General features: G+C 38.5%; 2 protein-coding genes across 5 annotated transcripts in view; one reads left to right on the top strand and one right to left on the bottom strand.

Annotated features, from left to right (window-relative positions):
• The window catches only part of Wrn (WRN RecQ like helicase), a 123,740-nt gene extending 115,390 nt beyond the window's left edge, over window positions 1–8,350 (bottom strand). The window contains exons 1-2 of one of the 3 annotated variants that reach the window (XM_055593452.1): window positions 8,204–8,350; window positions 119–248 (exon numbers count right to left, since the gene is read on the bottom strand). The gene's annotated coding sequence lies outside the window, so the exon portion shown is untranslated. The remainder of the gene's footprint in view (window positions 1–118; window positions 249–8,203) is intronic. The other 2 variants (XM_055593453.1, XM_055593454.1) reach the window with 2 other exon arrangements.
• A 545-nt stretch (window positions 8,351–8,895) lies between these two features.
• Window positions 8,896–22,313, top strand: part of Purg (purine rich element binding protein G) — a 31,619-nt gene continuing 18,201 nt past the window's right edge. The window contains exons 1-2 of one of the 2 annotated variants that reach the window (XM_055593487.1): window positions 8,896–8,949; window positions 9,234–10,112. In XM_055593487.1, coding sequence (XP_055449462.1) covers window positions 9,240–10,112 — 873 coding nt within the window. In that variant the 5' untranslated portion in view covers window positions 8,896–8,949; window positions 9,234–9,239. Of the gene's footprint in view, window positions 8,950–9,233; window positions 11,260–22,313 lie in introns of those variants that run through there. The other variant, XM_055593486.1, reaches the window with a different exon arrangement.

Raw genomic sequence — 22,313 nt, 5'->3', positions numbered from 1 at the left:
AGATAGATAGATAGATAGATAGATAGATAGATAGATAGATAGATAGACAGATAAATAAAGAACAAAATAGTTGAGCAGCAATGTCAGGAAATGATAACTACATGAGACTGGTGTTTACCTTTGGGCTAGAAAGCTCTGCATTAAGCTGAAAGTCAGCACTGCCAGACTGGAAGGAAAGGCCAACAGTCTCTTCAGTGAGCGGCACTGAGGAGTATGGGGCATCCTCTTACCATTCTGCGATCTCCCTGCTGGACACACCAGAAAGAAATGAAATCAGCACCCTAGAGACACACCTGCTCCACCTGCTCCCAAGTTCCTGGCAGTTCATCCACAACAGCCAAATAGGAAACTGAGTACCCATCAGAGGATGGATGGACAATGTCAACTCCAGGCAAAAAGGAAAAAAACAGGGTGAAGAGAAATAAAAGGCTCTATGCAGGGGGACCCTGCTGCCAACTGTGGAGGCAAGTCCCACCTTGAGAGAGTCTCCTCACCATCCACCCCTTCACACACCAGGCTAGTTGGTCTGGGAGCTGCTAGACTGCCCTCTTCCAGCCCCATTAGAGAACTGGCATTACAGACCACAGGATCTTGACTGGCTCTTGTGTGAATTCCGGGAAATCAATCTCATTTTCACACATGGGCAGCAAGCATTTTACAGACTGAGCCATTTCCCTAGACCAAGGGTATATTCTTAGAGCTGTATAGGTCGAGCTGTATAGGTCAGTGTATATAGCACTGAGAACCAGTTAGTAATACTGCACCATATACTAACATTTTTATTTTAAAAAACTTCAGTGTTCTTACAAAAGAAAAAATTTGTACCATGGAAGGCCATGATGTCCATCTCCTTAACTACAATAGTCATTACACTATGCAGTACTTCAAAGCATTATGCTGTGTACCTTACATGCATACAGTAAAAAAACAAACCATGTCCAGAAATAGATCTAGATAAATATAGAAAACTGACACATAACTAAGGAGGCATTTTCAATCTTTAAGAAAGAACAAGTTATTCAATAAATGAAGCCAACCAAACTGGCTATAACTTTTTTATATAATATAGGCAAAACTTGTAAGAGTTTAATTTTATAGACAATTTTCAGGACAGAAAGTACTGGCCCCACCAGAACATTTAAAAAAATGTTCTGTAGAAAACATCAAAATGTTAAACCTCCAAACTTTCAGATTAGCACTTACACATTCATATGAAAATACTAGCACATTGCCCCAAAACAAACGATGTTCATTACACAGTTTATGAGAGCAAAAATACTGAAAGTAATTACTATGACAAATTGAAAGTCAAATGACGGCAAGCCCCTAACATGGAATACTGAGTAGTGAATAAAAGAATAAAACAGACCTTTGTGTATTAATGGGATCTCTAAGATACATACTAGGTGAGACAGGAAAAGCTGTCAATTAGTTACTATTTAATTGTAATATAACATGAAATTCTGTATTCACTTATCTCTGGGTATGAAAGTACCAGTTCCATACCCTTCACTTCCCCCACTTCTACCTCAGAAAGCAATGTGAATAGATATTCAAGTCTCATAAAAAATGATAAATGTTTGCATTTATATATATATTATATATATGTATATATAATATATATACACATACATATAACATATACACATATATAATACATATGTTATATAGGATGTATTGTATAGTATACATGTATTATATATGATATATATAATATGTCATACATTATATTATACTACTCTATATTATATTACACATAATATACACATGTAATATATGTTATGGCATATGATACATTAATGTATGTATGTTGCATATATTATATTACATATATCATATATTACATATAATATATATACTATATATACATAATATATACATAGTATGATAATATACTATATGATATATATTATATGTAATATAATATGTGGTAATGTAATATATAACATATATTGTATGCTGTATTATATATGATATGTATTATATAATGTTGTGGCATGTGTGATATATTATATATAAGATATATTATATATTATAATCATACTGTATGTTTTAAATAATAGCTATATAATATGATTATATTATATATAACACATACCATATATGTAACATATACACATATATGTATATGAACATATATACAAAACACATATACATATTCCTGTATATGTTAAAATACTTCTGAGTTTCTCAGACATAACGTAATGTGTTATGTAATTATTATACTATCATGCTGATTAGGAAATAGTATAAGAGAAAAAGTGATTCATTACAGACAGACACATAAAAACTAGCTATTTCTGAATAGTCAGTTAAATATGCAAATGTGAAGCAGAAAATAAATAATAAACACTGCTTGACATCTTTTTAAAATATCCCAAGAACAAATATATCATAAGATTTTTTGTTTTTTTAAGAAAAGTAAATAAGAATAAAAGGAGGAAAAACAGGCTAGTTATCTCAACACTAGGGACCTTGGTAAGAGACTACCTGCCTAGTTTACATGGGGTCTGGACTCAGTGCCAACATTACAAAAAGTAAATACATACGTGCGTTCATACTAAGAAAGAAGGTAAAAGACCTACTGTGTACAGTAAATTTTAATAGTGTTCTACTCTCCTAAATTTAGCCTTCCCTAAACTTAAATGCATTAGCACTAAAACCTTCTGGTTAGAACTGACCTCATCAGCAGTACGAGAGGTAAAACCTAAGACCAACAGGAATTATTCATGACAATCAGTTGGCAGATAAGAAATATAAGCCAGGGGCTGGAGAGATGGCTCAGAGGTTAAGAACACTGGCTGCTCTTCCAAAGGTCCTGAGTTCAATTCCCAACAACCACATGGTGGCTCACAACCATCTATAATGAGATCTGGTGCTGTCTTCTGGCATGCAGGCACAGATACAAGCAGAACACTATATACATAATAAATAAATCTTTAAGAAAAAAAAAAAAGAAATATAAGCCAGGTCTCAGTTCTCTGGCCCACCATCCTCTGACTATAATTACTGGTTCTAAGGAAGTCAAATAGCAATATACTTAGGATTCTATTTCCATACTGAGAGAAAGGACACTTGCTTCTGGCTAGATATGAAGGAAGAACTGTATATTCAAAGCTGACAAAGGCTGCCATCTTTCAAACATAAAGTTAACCGCCATGAAGATGGCTTCATAGTAGGTCAGAAAGCTAGTCAAAGCCTAGCTATTTGAAGGTCATGCTGCCTCAGGAAGCATCATTTAAGAGACCAACAAATAACTTGCTAGGGCTGAAGTGAGTTTGACTCTGGATTTTCCACTGAAAATGTTCTTGTTAATGAGAGGGAATAATTAGTACTCTACAACCATCTTTTGTTAGAATGTTCTGAGCATCAAATCTGTGGCTTTCTGCATGTTAGGCACATGCTCCACCACTGAGCCGCATCCAGAGCCCTAACAACACACCCTGCTCTAATTTCTTAAAGTCTGTCTGAAGTTCTTTTCTGTAGCTACTGTGACTTGATTCTTCCCTAACGACAGGTTACTCAAATTTTTCACTATAGATATTTTTCAGTGAACTTCCTCCTGTACATGAGTATCTTTAGCCATTATTTCCATGGGGGTAAATTCAGTTACTAGGTCACAGACTACTCTTGCTCTTTGGCTGGGATTAATTGGCATGAGGAACCCAGACATTTGGCTAAAATTCAGGCAGGACTGGTGATCTAGCCTCAATGGTAGAATATTTACCCAGCACACGTGAAGCCGTGGGTTCATACCAGTCTATCCTGGGGAGAGTAGTGGGAAGAGAATAGGACACAGATCTGTCCTCGGCCTCAGCTTCAGACTGGCAATCGTACCATCAGCTCTCCTACTTTGTGTAAATCCTCCTCCCTGTCCTCACCTCCATGGTGACAGCCTTAGTTCAATCCATAAACCTTTGGGAAGGTGGGGAGGTGGCTGTTTCCTTTTTTGTTTTTGTTGTTGATTGAGACAGTCTCTTGCTATGGCGCCCAGACCAGTCTAGTATTCCCTATGTGCTATTCCTTAACCTTGAACTTTTTGCAATGCTCTGCCTCAGCCCAAGGACTGGGAATGCAGATGAATACCACCACGCCTGTTCAGCCCATACAGCAGATGGATAGCCTCAACTCAAAACAATAGCCACAGTGACTCTGCTTAAATGTAAGGATTAAATAGAATGACCAAGTGAGATTTAACCCCAGAAATACTAGGATGGTTCAACATAAGAAAAGTGGCCAATAATTCACATCAGACATATAAAGGAAAAACCACTACATGTTTATCTCAACTTACACAAAAAAACATGTACTTGATAAAAATTAACAGTTTTTCATTAAAATGCAAAACAATAACAAAAGGCAATGTCTTCAACATAAAAAATAGCATTTATAATGAACCTACAGAAAACACCACTGAGTACAAAACAACTTTTTCCTTAAGGATATCCATTTTTACCTGTGCTACTCAATATTGTATTGAAAGTTGTAGACAGGGTAACTATGAATGATTTGCTTTTAAGGGGCATCTGTGACCATTAGTCTTTGCTGTCAACTTGACAGTGATCTGGAATGAACTAAGAGATAAGCCGCTGGACACACCTATAAGGTGTGTTCTTAATCAGGTTATTTGAAGCAGAAAGACCCAACCTCACTATAGTCGGCATCTTCCGGTGGTAGCCAGATAAGGGAATATCTGGGGGTTAGCTTTGCCTCTTGCTTTGCTGCCTTCAAGTCTTGCTGGTGAGTCCATTTACTGTTGATAATGTTATCTACACTGAAAGCTCATGTATCCTGTTGCTGCTGCTATCACTGCTGTAATATTCCCTCATTGATACCAAAAGCTTCATCAGGCTTCCAATACAGACTGAAGAGCAGAGCTCTCCAGGAATCATCCAGGCCTTCAGCACTGGGCTGGGGCTGTTGACACATGCAGTTTCTTGCATGGAACAGCGACAGAGTTCTCAGCCTCTACAGTAAGAAGGCTGCCGTTGCTGAAATACCCAGACTATAATGTATAAGCCAATCTAATGAATCTTTGTTTAATATAGATTTATTCTGTTGGCTCTCTAGAGCAGTGGTTCTCAACCTGTGGGTCACAACCCATGTGGGATTTGAATGACCTTTTCACAGGGGTCACCTAAGACCATCTGCATAATCAGATATACATTATGATTCATAGCAGTAGCAAAGTTATGTTATGAAGTAGCAATGACAACAAGTTTATGTTGGGGATCACCATAATATGAGGAACTGTATGAAGGGTCACAACATTACGAAGGTTGAGAACCACTGGTTTAGAGAACCATGACTAATATACAGCATCTAAACTAGAAAGAAGTAAAAATTGTTTCTATCTTAATAGGTAGCAAAATCCTGTACGTAAAAACCCTAGGGAACTGACAAGAAAGCTACTAAACCTAACAAGAACATTCAACAAAGTCACAGAGTACAAAATCAACACAGAAATACCAGCTGTTTTTATATACCAAAATGAATAATCTGAAAGAAAGCAATGCCATTTACAACAGTTTATAATATCTAGAAATAAATTTAAACAAGCACATTTAAATAAAACAGGTGTGTTCATTGTAACTACATTCCCACATGTAAAAGAGTAAAATTGAGCCTTTAACTCAAATCAAATACAAAAATTAACTCAAATATAAGAGCTAAAACTAAAAAAAAAGTAAAATTAAAAGAGAATATGGATGAAATATTCATAGATATGGTAATAAATTTCTTAGATATGCTTACAAGGGTACAACTATAAAAAGATAATAAACTGAACATCATCAAAATTTCACACTTCAGGAATCAACATTATCAAAAAGAGAAAAAGTGTCCAGCATTGTAAAGCATGCCTATAATCCCAGCACTTGGTAAGCAAAGGCAGGAGGATCTTCAGTTCCAGGACAATTTGAGCTACATATTGAGACCCTATCTCTACATCCCCCACAAAGAAAAACACACATACACACACACAAAACATGATAGATTATTTGCATATTATATATATGATGTCTATTTTATACTCAAATGAAGAGCTCCACCCACTCAACAACTTAAGAAGCTCAACCTTGAAAATGGACAAAGGGCTCTAATATACATACTTGGCCAAAAAGGAGTAGCCATTAAATGCATGAAAAGCTGCTCATGACATCAGTCATTAAAAAAAATACAAGCCAAAACAAAAATAAATACGTCTCCACATGACCCTCCAGGAGGAACAAGTAGTGCAATAGATTTGACAAGGACGAGGGGAATCTGAGACATTTGTACAACACCACTGTGAGAAAAGTTCAGGCGTTACTTAAAAACCAGAAAGTCCATTCCCATATACAGACATCATCAAAAAAATATTAAAACAGGGACACAGATACCCACACAACAACATCCAAGTCAGTAATACTCACAATAGACAAAAGAAACAATCTACCAATATTTGAAAGGATAAGCAAAATATGGCCTTTACATAAATAATGAACTATAATTCAGCCTTAATATAGTAATTAAACTCAGCTATAAGTCACAGAATAGATGGACCTTTTGGTTTAGTTTGGTGTGTGTGTGTGTGTGTGTGTGTGTGTGTGTGTGTGTGTGTGTGTTTGGTTTTGTTGTTGTTGTTAAGACAGGGTTTCTCTGTATAGTCTTGGAACTCACTCTGTAGACCAGGCTGGCCTCAAACGCACAGTGATCCACCTCTGCCTCACCATGACCCACACAGATGGACCTTGAAAACACATTGAGCCACATCTGTCAGATCAAAGAAGCAAATATTTATGGTTCTATTTACATAAATTATCTAAAATGGTTGGATTCATAAGAAAGGTGATATATTACAAATTACTGGGACCTGGGAAGAGGAGGCAATGTTGTTATTTCTTTATGGTTATAGGGTTCCTGCTTAGGATGAAGAGAAATTTCTGGAAACAGGGCTAGGGTGTAAAGAGTAGGTATTTAGCATGGGCAGTGCCCAGCATCCGAAAACAAACAAGAACCCAGAGCAACAACAAAAACACTGCAGAAATAGATTGTGGCGACATTTGCACATGAAGACAATGATTTAATATCACTGAATCGTACTGAAAACTATTAAGATGGCAAATTATAGTGTGTGTGTGTGTGTGTGTGTGTGTGTGTGTGTGTGTGTTCCTGACGACTCGCCAACAGCTTCCCAACCCTTCAGAATGACACACCAAACTTCCAACAGTCAACAAATCGTGTCTGGTCTGTACCAGCAGGCCCCTTTCCTCTGCCTTATAGGTTGCCCTTAACTATAAGCAGCCTCCTTCAGGCAGTTTGCACTTTTTTCCCTCGGGAGAGCCACAAGATGATCTCTCACTTCCTTCACAGAGAGGAGCTATCGGAAAATGAGAGCTCCCAGTCCCCATGGGCCCTAGTCTCTCTCTCTTTCATTTTCACTTGGACATATTGCACTAGGCATTTTGCGTGTCATTTCCGCTAAAATTTAAGCTCAAAAAGAGTAAATTTCTCTCTCTGTTTTACTCATTTTGTTATCTCTGTGCTGAATTCGCACAGAGCTGGGGTGCCATTCAACAGTGGGGCGATGTTTCAAGCAGGTGAGCAGTCAGGAGTTCCACCCTAAAGGGAAGAGCAGACCTGGGGTGGGGCGTGGGGGCCACTAGTATTCAATGTGGTCAGGAGAACACCACAGGGGAGGCAGCACTGTCTTGAGTTCGAGGGCAGCCTGGGATAAAAGTGCGAAGGACTGTAGCAAAAAAAAAAAAAAAAAAAAAAAGCCTAAATGACTATAATTCGGGAACTCTGAGTTAGCATCCTCAAGATTTTACTGCTCTCCAGGTTTTTACACATCTCGCGTATCGGAGAACAACTCACATTCAACAAGACAAAAAGCCCAAAGCACGACTTGAACTTAAAAGACCCAATACAGTTTGCGCAATCCTGGAAAGCGGAAAGCATGACTGTAAGAGCCCGAGAAACAGCAGCTGGAGGCGGAAGAGGCGGGAAACTATGCTAACTGACGGGCTCAGAGGAGGCCTGTGGCTCCGAGGCCCCTTTTGCTGGGAGCTGAAGGAGAAAGGAGGCAGGCTTCCTTTCCAGGAATCTCCCCAACACAAACCCAGGGGTCTGCCCCGCGGGCCAGAGGGCCAGGGGGCCAAGATGCAAGGCAATCGCCCAGGGTATGCAGAGGTGAGAAGCAAAAGCGGGGAAGACACGTTACCCTGAGAAGAGCCAGATCAACGGGTCTTCTCCTTCAGCAGGATGACCTATGGACGGCTGAGGACAAATGCCCACGACCCAGGCACCGGGCGAGGCCCCACATTTACTAACTTCACCCCAACTGGCGCCTAGGTGCTCTTCTGCTCTGGAGACTGCCCTTCCCCGCACTCCGCCCGCGGCCCCGCCCAACCTCTCAGAGCTCCGCCGCCCTCCCACCGCAGCCATCCCTGTCGGCCGGCGCAGCGCGCCTGCTCAAAACAACCTAACGGCCGCTGGGCACGCTGGGAAATGTAGTCTCAACGCAGGTGCGGGCGAGCCGCGGGAAGTCACAACGCTCCCGCCACCTCTCCGGCCGGCTCTCACGCACGCCGGGTCCCCGCGCGCTGGCTGCTGTCAGGGCGCGCCCGGGAGGCAGAGTCCGAGCCCCGCTCTTTCCGCTAGAGCGGCTGGGGAGGCGGGGTCCGCAGCCCGGCCCCTCCGGCAGCTCCCCGCCTCCCTCCCGCCCTCCCCGCGGCGTCGGGCCGGTACCCGAATCCAGGCAGCGGCCGCAGGAGGCGCGGCGGCGGCGGTGGGCGCCGCAGGCGATGCCCCTGCCCCGCTGCTCCGGCGCGGGGCAGAGCGCGCGGCGGCGGCGGCGGCGGGGAAGGAGGCGGGGGGCGGCGGCTGCGGCGGCGGAGGGGCCGAGAGCTGGCGGCGGCGGCGACGGTGGTCGTGAAGGGCATCGGTGGCGGTGACGACGGAGATGATGTGAGTGTCGGCTGGCTGGGGACCCCCCCTCGGGGGTGGGGAGAGGACTGCCGAGCCCGAGCTGGCGGCCGGCGGCATACGGGAATCGGAACGGGAGGCCCGGGGAGGCTGAGGGATGCTCCGTGCGCGGTGCGGAGCCGGCCTCGGCCGGAGCGCAAGAGCCGGGCCAGAGTCAGGGTACCGGGCGGCGGCGGCGGCGGGGGCAGTGCGGACCCAGGGGCGTCTGCGATTGTTCTCAACACCCCTCCCCCATCCCACCCCGTGTGTCTGTTTGTCACTTGCAGCTGAAGATGGAAAGAGCGAGGCGAAGGGGAGGCGGCGGCGGCGGCGGCGGCCGTGGCCGCGGAGGCAAGAATGTAGGGGGCTCTGGCCTAAGCAAGAGTAGACTCTATCCCCAGGCCCAACACTCTCACTACCCCCACTACTCCACGTCAGCCACCCCTAATCAGGCTGGGGGCGCATCCGAAATCCAGGAGCTGGCCTCCAAACGAGTGGACATCCAGAAAAAGAGGTTCTACCTAGACGTGAAGCAAAGCTCCCGGGGCCGCTTCCTAAAGATAGCTGAAGTCTGGATAGGGAGAGGTCGGCAGGACAATATCAGAAAGAGTAAACTGACCCTCTCCCTGTCGGTGGCAGCAGAGCTGAAGGACTGTCTAGGCGACTTCATCGAGCACTATGCCCACCTGGGCCTGAAAGGCCACAGGCAAGAGCATGGCCAGAGCAAAGAGCAAGTCTCCAGGAGGAGGCAGAAGCACCCTGCACCCTCCCCGCCTGTGTCCGTGGGCTCGGAAGAGCATCCTCACAGCGTCCTCAAAACGGACTATATAGAGAGGGACAATAGGAAATACTACCTAGACCTAAAGGAGAACCAACGAGGTCGCTTCCTAAGGATTAGACAGACCATGATGCGGGGCACTGGCATGATAGGTTATTTTGGCCACAGTTTGGGCCAGGAACAGACTATTGTCCTCCCAGCACAAGGAATGATTGAATTTCGAGATGCCTTGGTCCAGTTGATCGAAGACTACGGAGAAGGAGACATAGAAGAACGAAGGTGCGGAGACGACGACCCGCTTGAGCTCCCAGAGGGGACCTCTTTCAGAGTGGACAATAAAAGGTTCTACTTTGATGTGGGCTCTAATAAATATGGAATTTTCCTGAAGGTAAGTGAGGTGAGGCCGCCTTACCGTAATACTATTACTGTTCCGTTCAAAGCTTGGACAAGGTTTGGGGAGAATTTTATCAAGTATGAAGAAGAGATGAGGAAAATTTGCAACAGCCATAAAGAAAAGAGAATGGATGGCAGAAGGGCCAGTGGTGAAGAACAAGAATGCCTCGACTAGCATGAAATTGAACTCCATCAGGCAAAATTTAGGAATCATTAATTGGCTAAAAGTACTGATCCATAATCATTTGAAGAAGTTTTCCTCCTTTGGGCCCTATGTTATTAGTAATACCTCTCATAGTTTATACTTCAAGAAGTCTGACTCTCATGTTATGTTATACATAGATCACTATAATTCTCAGGGGAATTCCAACCTCCCCAGAGCCAAATAGTTTAGCTGCTTCAACTGCTCCAGACTATTGAAGTATGCAGATCAGCACAAAATGTGACATTCTGACCTTTAAACACCATAACTAAGATTTACATTGCACTATGACATAATCCTGAAAATGACGCATATACTTAATATGAAAGTGTGGATTTCTATTTAACAAATCCCGCCCCCAAAGAAAATCCCATTTATACTTTGTTAAAAGTTGCTAGGTTTACCTGTAGGGTAGTTACCACAGAAACAGAAATTGACCTCAAGTATAGTATATTTCTTTATAAAGTTGTTTATTGGGTAACAATATTAACTAGTACCACTAAAAGATCAAATCTTGCTAGATAATTAAACCTTTAAAAATACGATATCATATTCCTTAACAGTTACTATATATAGTATTCTATAATTTCAAATTTTGTGGTAACCCTACAGTTTTAGTTGCCATATCAAAGCCATGGAAGAGTTTTAATTCATTATTCTAAACTAGTTACAGTCTAATCTCCTGTTTCCGGTACTATATATTTTATTGATTTTCCAAAGCTTTGGCAATCATGTCACTGTTGAGGGTGGCTTCACCCAGTGGCTTTGCTATGGAAATTTTGATGTTTTAGCCTTTTGTGATAATTTGCAATTGCTTTTCCTTAAAATCTGTTATGGACTATCAAAATGTTGTATTTTCTGCTTCCCCATTCATGTATTTCATAGGCTTGGTACACCAGTTTACTGGTGTAAAAAAAGATCTGCTGATATATTTTAGTAGCACTTTTGCATTTGCCGCCCCTAAAACCAGGTCAAACTTCCAGTATAAACCTGATTTTTACAGATACTTTAACTCCAGAAGAAAAACCTTTTTTTTTTTTTTTTTTTTGGCTAAGAAAAAAAGCATTTAGAATACAAAATTGTAGTCTGGGAAATACAATATTTGGAAATAAGATTGGTTATAAACATTTAAAAGGAAAATTCAGGCATTTTCCAAGGTGCTCCTTAAGATCCTTAAAGAGGTTTACACTATACAAGATGTATCCATTTGCCTGTATTAAAAATCACTTTCCAGAAAGTGCCACCTGAATTTTTAAACACTCAAGCAATTTTTAAACAAGTGGGTATAGTATATATACTTACCAACACCCCTTATTAACCGACTGGAATTTCATCTTTTGGGCTACATTTTATTCTAAATCAAACTGTTTTGTAATGGGATCAGCTGCTTCCCCACAGTCCATATCATCATGTTTGAGAGACAGACGCTGATTTCAGCTCCCCAAATACGTTCTCCTTGGTGAGAGCTGGCTACAAAGATTGAGCTCAGAATGTGGCTCTTCTCTGATATGCTCTAAGTAATTCAGAATTTCCTTTAACAAGTCTCCCTCCAGAACTTTTCTGCAAAAACGTTAAACTAAGGTCTCTAAGGAAACTATGGAATGAATTAAGAAAATTAATTTCACTGGTTTATGTTAAGAACAAGCAACTAATAACCCAGACATACAGACTGGTGTTGGTTGCAGATTCTTTTTCACGTTTCTTGAAGTACTATGATGGAATCTCACTCAGTTCATTCTCATTGTGAACCACCGGGGTCATTTTGGAACAGCTGAAAGTTAGAAGATAATATCAGCAGTAGAGTTAATAGCACGTGGTGGGTATTGAGACTCTAAAAGTAGCAAGGATTCTTACACAGTCCTAACTGTAAAATAACATAACTGTAGGCTTGATAAAGAGTAGTTTGGGGTATAGGAAGGACTGGTGTGCACTTGAATTACTGCACTACTGATTGTTATTGCTGCCCATCATAGTGCCTATTAATAATAATCAACCTGTCAGATTTCGGCAAACTGGAGCTGTTACTATTCCATTACTCAATTGTTCCTGTCGCTGTTGCTGGGAGGGTATGCTCTCTCTCAAAATCTTACCTTCCTTTTAAAAGTATTTATATCCATTGAGACTAACTGATTTCTTTTTGGTTTTTAGTCTGATCAGGTTTAAGTGTGTATATACATATGTGCATATATACACACAATACTATGTCAGACATAAATATAAATATATTTAATTCACTGTATATACATATTATTAGCTTCATTTCACGTTAATTATTTAAGTAAAGGACTACTTAAATAGCCAGTTTTTCTACCTTGTATATATACTTCAAAGTTCTTGCCATCTCAAAGCTACAGATTGGGTAGACACACACACACACACATATATATATACATATGTATATAAAATGCATATATATACATATATGTGTGTACTGGCAATTGAATACACTCTAGAATCACTTAAGACTTTTACCAATCCTTTGTTTACCTTTTCATAGTTAATATATTCATTGAAAAATACTATGATGCTATGATTTTTTTTTTTTTGATACTTAAAATTCCCAAGAGTTCATTAGCCATAATTAAGTGAGATCCAGTTCAAACATCTGGATTTAGGATGTGTAAAATAAGCTACTATTTTTATGTGTGCAATATAAATTTTATTTATTGTCGTTTGTAACATAAATGGAGCTGCAAGTGTACATGGTGTTCTTCAAAATAACAGGATCCTTGCCTTGAAGGCGTTAAACTCTTAAGGAAACTGGATGTTAGAAGTAAAAAATTGAGCATTGAAGTTAGTAACCAAAATTACTAGTTCACTGTATAATGCTAAAACATTGATGATGTTTGCACATAGTTAGTGAGTGTGATGTGGACAGACTCAAGCTGTAATAATATAAGCTAATAGTATAAATCTGGAAACGGGTTCCTCAGTAGTTGGCAGTGTGCTCCTAGCGATTGAAAGCAGCACTAATGCGCTGTTTATATGCAAAAGATGCAATGTATTATAAAGATATTCAAGTTCTGCCACATTTTCTTATTTTTCTTCTGAAAGCCCCAAACTGCCATGTCCCTTAAACTTGAGTCAAACACAAGCTTATTTGCACTAAAGAGCATGGCCAAAAAAAATAAATAAATAAATGACAGGGTGGAAAAGCTGTTTAGAACCTCTTGAAACAATTGGTTCTAATGGGAGAATTTCACATTTGTCTATTTGAAAGCTATATGGTCCAGGCAGACAATCTGTCAGTTCACTAATTTAATAATGCACTTTACCTTTTGTATATAGAAGATGTACATTTATGCCACTTGACCGGCAGGACGTGTTTCAGTAACTGTGTATTAGAATCTGTAGGGTGATCTCTTGCATGCACATGTTTGTGTTAGAACTATTGTAACAGGTTTCCATGAAGGCAGCGTAATGGAGAAGGACAGAAGATGGTTTTAAAACAAATCTCAATTCATTTAACAAGGAATTGTAAAGTAGATTTCATGTCTGTATTAAGGACTAGAATAATATGGAACTGTTTCTAATCCAGATTAGTATTGCAGTTCAGACCATATCTACCATAATACTCCAAAAATTAAATTGGGGAATCTGGCCAGATAACTTTTTTAATGATTCTGTTTCATTGTTAATACGTGTTTGAGTTACTAATTAAAAAAAAAAAAAAAAAAAAAAAAAGGCAGTACATGCTACAGCTCTAGAATTAAAGTATGGTTAGCTTATGTTTCAAAAATCACCCAGACTAAAGAAATAAAGTTTCAGGTAGGAATATAAAGAGCTTAATAAGCTGCTAAAATAAATAGGATGTTTCAAAATCTGCAGAAGTATTAACCTTTACCAACTCAAAAGGGACTCTGGGAGATTTGGTGTAACCTTCTACCCTGAATCCATTTGAAGATGTATATTTGAAAACTAGACAATTGTTGCTTAATAATAGGTTGTATGTACTTTACTGAGAAACACTGTGTACTAACAATTCATCAAGAGTGTGCTATATTTATTGCATTCATTTTATATCCATAGATAAGAAATATATATAGTCATCCTATCTTAATATAATCATGTATTTATATTGTAATTTTGCAAATATTTTCAGTAAAATAAACATTTATCTGAGCTGCACAATTTTGAAGAGGATGAAATTGGAATATACTCTCAGACACTCATTTTTAATCAGCAGCTACCATTGAAAACTGATGTATTTATTGTCACTCCTTGAAATTGTTTTACAGCTTACTTAATATCTAAATGAATGAGGCTTAATTTGAATTTTAATTGGTTGTCTGAAAATAAGGTGGTTTGGGTTTTTTGGTGGTGGTGGTTTTTGGGGGGTTTGGTTTTGTTTTCTTTTTTCTTTTTTCTTGCTTCCTTCCAAATGACTTTCACTGAAACCATGAAATCCTTTTCCAAACTTTAGATAAGGGCTTTGGTGAGTCACCACCTAGCCTGAAGTATGTCTTTACCAAACACCAAACATCTTTGGCAGGATGTTTTATCAAAAGAAGTTAACATTGAATCTGTGCCTCCAGAATACTACCGATATAAGATTTGTCATTGCCAGATAAGATCTATTAAAATATTTCTGAATTTTTCTCAAGGATTCCTTGACTTCCATAGAGAAGTCAATGGCCAGCTCAGCAGAGGAAAAGAATAAGGCTATAAAATCTGCAGTACTGGAGCACTGGAGAACCAGAAAAATGTGCTTCCCAATTCAATATTGTATGAAAACTGGATTTTTAGATCATAGTAAGTCTACCATAAAAAAAAATATGGTCAAATATACATGGGTAGGTTTTAGGGGAAATTTTTACTAGCTCTCTTACATAATGGAAAAAAAATCACTCTTGGTTCTTAATCTGATATGACATTTTTCAGTCATTTAAGTTTATTTTAGTAGTAAATTTTAACATTTTTGAATAGGAAAATGATACCAGATTTATGGGACTGAGGATTTAGTTCAGTTGGTGAAATGTTTGCCTAGAATGCACAAAGCCCTGGATTTGATTCCCACACCACATAAACAAGGCATGGTAGCACATGCCTTTGTAACACCAGCAATGGGGGAGGCAAAGGCAGGAGGAACAAAAGTGAAAGGTCATCCTCAGCGACATTGAGGGCAGCCTGAGCTACATGAAACCCTGCCTCCAAAATAATAATAAGATGCTCCAGTAGGCAATGAAAAGTAGCAACCAGTGTTATCAGTTTCTTGTATTGTCCTTTTAGAGTCATTCTCATGGGCCAACATGTATATACATATATTCTTTTAAATGCATAAACACATGCACCTTTCCATACCTAACAGCATCAACTGTAGGTCTGGCACTTACGGGTTTTCTTTTTACTAACTATCATATTTTATCTGGTTAGCATATCATTTAGTATATCATACAGGTAGTAAGAGTCCCATTGGTATTGACTTAGATTACAGATAACTGTATTTATCTTTAAGTGTACAAATATACAGTTTCTCATCCTAGTTTCCTTCACCCTTAACCACCTCACCTTCCATATCACCCTATTTTTCCCTCTCAAAAAAAATACTGGTATTTTTCTTCTGCAGTAACACATTAGTTCAGGGGATCTGGATATTAAGTAATATAGCCAAGTGGAATGTGAGGTTAACTATGTTCTCTGATGAAAAGCGCTGATATTTAAAAGCTTTAACAAATTATAGCTTTCAATTTTTACTAACTGTGCTACTATTTTTTTCATCCAAAGACCTTGCTATTATGAGTACATAAACATTAGAACTGTGGTGAAAGATTTTATGTTATGGCTTTGTTGAAATTGCTTGATTTATTAACATGAAACATTTTATCAGTATAATAAGAAAGGTATAAACTTTATTTAACAGCTTTTCAATTCCATGTCTACACAAAGAAACAGCACTGTTCCTAATCATTTAAAGCACTGTTTGGTTTTTTATTTTGTTTTGGGGTGTGCGGTGTGTGTGTGTGTGTGTGTGTGTGTGTGTGTGTGTGTGTGTGTGTTAGGACTGAACCCTGAAAAAGTTGGGCGCTTTTTTTTAACCTTGTTTTTTAGTGAACCAGAGTTTGTCAAAAATCCTGGAACTATGATTTGGGGAAAGAGTATAATGTAGGAGGCTAAGAGACTACAAGTACAACTATGTCATTGCAAATATATCAAATAGCAAATATGACTGTTGAAAAGTAAGTTTAAGCAAGAGAAAATAAAAGATGGCAATTATTACAACTCCTGAAAATATAAACAAAACTACTTGAATAGTTCTCCAGTGATCCTTGGGAGGGGACTGTGACCCTGTAACTCGTAGTCACGAGGTATGCATTTTAAGGCCTCTTTTCTGTTAACTACCAAGGGGAAGGGGAGACAACTGAAGCATTAAATGTTCTGTTCTTGAACCCTTCAATTTTACAAATGAAAGCAATCAGGGCAAAAAAAAAAAAAAAAAAGTCCAGCAGAATTGGAAATATATCTTAAACATGGATGGAGGGATTTTTCTTTTAATACATTGGTATCTTTAAGCCTTCAGAGAACAAAATAGGAAAACTAAAGGCACTGGTTTAAACTTTATGGTAATTTCTATATGACTGGTGACATACTTTGCTGTTCAAAAATGAGAGGTGTCATCAGAAGACATCCTTTCACACACTTTAAAATCATGAGAGGATTATAACGTATTTAGTGAGTAACCCACCATCCTTTATTGGAGCTGCAAAACTAGCCAACCTCTGCATGTATTGTTTAAACTCAAAAGGTGTGTGTTTATTTCATTACTCATAAAGAATGGACAAAGAGAATACAAATTCACCTTCAAAAATCGATTGTGTTTAAATTAGAGCAAAAATAATTTCCAGTTCATGATCAGAGTTCCTTTGTTGGTTTGATTTTGTCTTTGCATTTCCTTGTGAAGATTGTTCTTATTGAATACAGTGCCACCACCAACACACTCAGTACTCGGTGTGGCTGCCTGGAACGCCCTTCCTTATGTGAGCCGGACCATACAGCTTGTTTAAAATGAAACAGTGTCTCTGTTAAGATTTCTGACACGAGATAGCAATTATGTATTTTCTTCTTTCGTTCATACTTAGTTTTGACAATTGCGCTATTAAGTTTCAGAGTTTTTAGGAAATAATAAGATCAAAAAAAGAAAGAACTGACCCTGAAATTTTCTTACACTATTTAAGTGTGTTGAGTTGTTTAGAGGGTAAGTTTGAAGAGGAAAAGTTTCTCTTGTTAATCTTTCTTAAACTAATGTTACAAATCTGATTGCTTTAGCTGACTCAAGACAAAATTTTTCACATTAGAAACTACTATGGAGAAAGGGGTTCTCTGGGGTATTACTCTTTGGGATTTTATTTATCGTAGGTTCTGTGTGGTTGCATAAAAGTAGCAAGAAGAAAAGAAAAAGAAGAGCAGTAGCTGATAGGGATTTTTTTTCTCCCTATGCCAAAAGAAATCAATCTAATATAAAGAAGAGAAAGAATGTATTCCCAATCCTACTTAACCACAGACTCGCTGAGAAAGGAATGAGACCTGGTTCTATAGTATAGGAGCTAGCCCTAACGCAATAATTTAACTTCTGTTAGGTACTTTCTTCATATGAAAAAAAAAAAAAAAAAAAAAAAAGAACATGTTGAGGTCACTCCTACTCTTACCTTAAATTCTGCATCAGTGGAGTGTGAAGGAGTCAAGTGAAGTATAGGCGTGCTGAAAATTAGAACAGTGACTTCCGTTCCATAGCATCTGCAGATCTCCTTAGCCACTCAATGTAAAGTTTTGTCCTAGACCCTTAAGACTAGTTGTTGCATACTAACTACATTGTCTTACACGCTATACAACCATTGTCTTATTTTTTGAGGGGAGCTTTTTTTTAATGTCTGAAGTCTGATTTTTGAAGGAGTATGACTTGCTTCTTCTATATATTTTATATTCATCTCCTGCATTCTGCATGCATAGTAACGTTTAAAACCTCGCATCAATTGCCCAACTGCTGAAATAATCATACAATACAATGTGAAGTGTTATGTGGCTACTGTCGTCATAGTGTCCCAGAAAATAAAGTATTGATCTTTTCTTCCTTGGCCGTATCAAATAACCTGTCCTACAAATCATGATGTTGAACACAGGAAGAACACTTACCTACCTGGAGCAGCATGCCTCTGTTACAGAAGTCTGTACTTACTAGGGCGTGCAAAGATTAAATAGTCTAATGATTTATTTGTTTTTTAAGCCTTGAGAAAAATGCAAGGGTTGGTGAGTGGAAAAGTAGATAGACCATGATGATAGGTGCATTCCTGTAGGCACTCCAGTCCACCACTGTGCAGTGTCAGCATCCGCCAATAGGAAATGTTAAAGAGTGTTGCCTTTCTCAAAAGACTATTTATCAAAGACAGTATTTAGGAGTAACTTACTTATATTTTAAAGAACATAAATACATAAATGTTTGATTGTCTTAAGAAGACTGGTGCACATACAATTAATTCTATTTTCCCAAAATATTTCATGCAATAGCATGTCTTTGGCCTGGTGGTGGTTCACAGTAGCAATTTAACTGATCTATTTTGAACAAATTCGATAGAATGAATTGACTATTGTAGACAAAGTTCTTTTTCTGTTTTCTCCTCCCTCTCCTCAAAATAGCAGATGTATTTTCAGTTCTGAATTTCTTCTCTTGGTGTTTGGAATATAAGTGGGACGTGAGAGAACAGTTTAGTTTATTACCTCTTTGCATTTGTTGTTTTGTAGAGATTTACCTCAGTCTACTGTCAAACACTGCAAACAGCTTTACCTAAAAGTACACACTTGAAATGCAGAAACTTCACAACAAATCTAAACATTAGAACCCTGAAGTAGTGAGCTAAGAATAAGGATAACAATGTATACAGCATATACCTAAGTCCAGAATGTTTCTTGCCATTTGCTAATCTGCTGTGTTGGCCTTCATGTTTTTTAGACTCACAATAAGATTTGTACCAATGATTTCACAATCTAGACTGCTAATGGGAGAAAATCTGTTACTGTGTAGTAAATACTCTTAAAAAGTTTACCACACTGTAACCAGATGTAAAAAGAGAATTCTAGAACTCACTTCATTAATCATCTTTTTTCACTCCCACTTACTGGACACTACAGGAATTCAGTAAGAGCATGATTTTCTCTACCACTGTGGCCCTACTTTCACCCTACTTATTTTTTCAAATGACAATTAAAACATAATAAAGATCAGAGCTGCTCTTTGAAATAAGCTAGATCTATATAGACTGTAGGAAAGGAGGAATAGTCCTTCACTCGGCCACTCTTGGCATCCTTATCATAGTTAGCTAAGAGTTTAGGATGACTAGAAAGCTCAGGGTCATTCTTGGCCATATGGCAAATTAGGCCAATCTGGACTACATAAAACCCTGTCTTTCGGAGAGAGGTATAGAGAGGGAGAAGGAAAAAAAGGTGTCAATTAAGGTTTGTTACTATTATTATTACTGATAACCAATATTGAATATCTATACTACTACATTATCTATACTATACTATACTATCTATACTATACATTATCTATACTACTACAATATCTATACTACTGAACCCTTCATATAGACTTTCTAATCTGTATAACAACATCATTATCTTCATTATAATTTTCCAGATATTTAAGAATTGGCTCTATATTTCCCAACCTTAGTAATTTTGAATCAAATTGACATGTAAAACAAAGATTGCACTCAATCAGTTAGGCCACGGTGTCGGTAAGACTTGCTCAGAAACTGACGCACACACATATATACACCCCAAGAGTAACAAAACATAGTCAGTCCTCACTCAGCATAAATGAGCTTCGGGTTACTGGGAACCATTTTATCCCAAACTGTTCCGTATCAGTGGGATTATTCTCACCAAGAAACACTTGCTTAACTGAAGATTTATTCACTTGGTTTACGTTGCTGCTCATAAGTAGGACTTACTTGATCTTAAGTATAGACTATAGACTGAACCTCCAAGTCCGGTCAACTGTTTCAAATAATTATCAGTATTTTTAAAAGGATTCAGATGATGGAACCATAGTTGGATCATCCTGACTCTATCCCTGCCAACAGAAAATGACAAATCACTGCTCACTATGGGTCTGCAGTTTCATTTTCATGAACTGAAGATAACTGGCTATGTTAAATTTGTCTGGAAATAAATCTTACCAATATGATTGAGAGGTTTTCTTGTTTCATACAACTTTTCCTGCCAACTGACTGACAGCTTGCCCTGCCTCCATACTCTGGCCACATTATTCCAATCCCTGTCATACTGAATTACCCAAAGGATCGGTACTCTGGTTTCAGGTCCATATTCTTTCCCATTGCTCTAGGATGATGGTTTTCAAACTTTTCCTGAGTCACCTTCAGGGCTTGTTAAACCTCAGACCACTGAAATCTACCTACTTGTCTGTGCAGTTGGACTGGTAGAGTGAGAAGTTCAAGAATGTGTGTTTCTAACACACCCCAGAAGAAAGGAATCTATCTGTCCTACAAAGATACTAGAAGAAAAATTTAGAACTAGTATTCTGGTAGGAAGAGGGACAATTTAGAACTAATACCCTGCTACTTAGACTTCCTTGAGATATTCACAAATCAAAAGCAGGACTGTATAAGTTGACTAGAGTTTTTGATAAGTTATTTTATTCTCTTTATATACATTTAATAACCTTCTGATTCCCTCTTTTCAACAGCTATCTCAAGATATATCTGGTAGGGATGAATTATAAATACATAAAAGTCATCATGCAAATAATATGGGTACTTAAGCATGTTTTTAATATATTAAATAATTCTGGCAAATAAATTTTAGTAAAGAAAAGTGAATGATTACTCAGAAATTACTGACAAGCTTATTGAATATAAAATATTAAGACCTGAAGGAACCTAGAAATTACTTTAGTCTCCATATTTGTACTGTATACCATGTAATATGAATGATTCATGGGTTATCTAAATAGACATAAGGGCTTTAAATGCTAATTATTTCTTGATACATAAGTGAGGCAAAATAAACTCATTTCCTGTAAAACACATAACACTTTTCACCATCTTTCTGAGTCTGCTCTGTATTTACAAGGTAAAGGAACTCTATAAAGTAGTTTAGGTTCTTTCTTAGTTAATAGTTGTAACCATTGCTTTCAGTGTGGAGATTCATTAAGTTTATTCTCTAAAAAAAAATAAATAATACTTAAAAATTACTTTCTCCATGCTTGCCAGCCTAGTGGCAATTGTACAGGCAAAGACTAAGTGGGTACTTAATGTGGTATAGAGAGAGAGCAAATAATGAGAAAAGAGTTGTTACCTACATCTTTTTAACTCTGAGAACTTAACGGAAATAACATATGAGACTTTTTCATTCAACTCTGTTAAGTAGCCAAATTGAAAGAAGAAGTATGATTTCAAATTGCCAAGGATTATCCTGAAAACCATACCCCCCAAAAAATACCATTTTACCCATCTCTAACTACAGAACAACACAGCTAGTTTTGAGGGCGGTACCTCTGTGGCAAAGCACCTGCCTAGTGTCTTCCAGCCCTGGGTTCCATCTGAAGCACTAAGAAATGTTCTTAAAGGAGAACTACTTTTTCTTGGACTTTCTAATTATAACAGTTTGCTATACCACACAAATATATACTGTATATGTGCATATAACACAAATAACTTTTGCATTCATATAGATTCTAGGCCTCGCCCCTGTGCCTTGTCTTGATGAAGTAATGGAAGCTGGGTTCACGTCATTTGTGGCTGTATTTAATCAGCTGCTGTAAAGTGTATTGAGCCTGGAAATCTGCACCTACCAAGAAAGGGAAAGAAGAACATTCATGCTAAGTATATGCTATTTGTCATCCCAACTTGAAAGCTATAAAAGATCTCCTTAGAACTATAAAAAATTCAAGGTCAGCAAGACAGCTGTTACTTACAGCACCTACTGCCACATGACTCACCTAGGACCGAGTCTTCTCTAACAAGTCAAAGAAATCGTTTT

This window comes from Psammomys obesus, unplaced genomic scaffold, assembly GCF_907164565.1.
Source record: "Psammomys obesus unplaced genomic scaffold, mPsaObe1.curated_primary_1811, whole genome shotgun sequence".
NCBI classification, from domain to species: domain Eukaryota; kingdom Metazoa; phylum Chordata; class Mammalia; order Rodentia; family Muridae; genus Psammomys; species Psammomys obesus.
The sequence above is the reverse complement of the archived record's forward strand: the minus strand, read 5'-3'. Positions and strand labels throughout refer to the sequence as shown.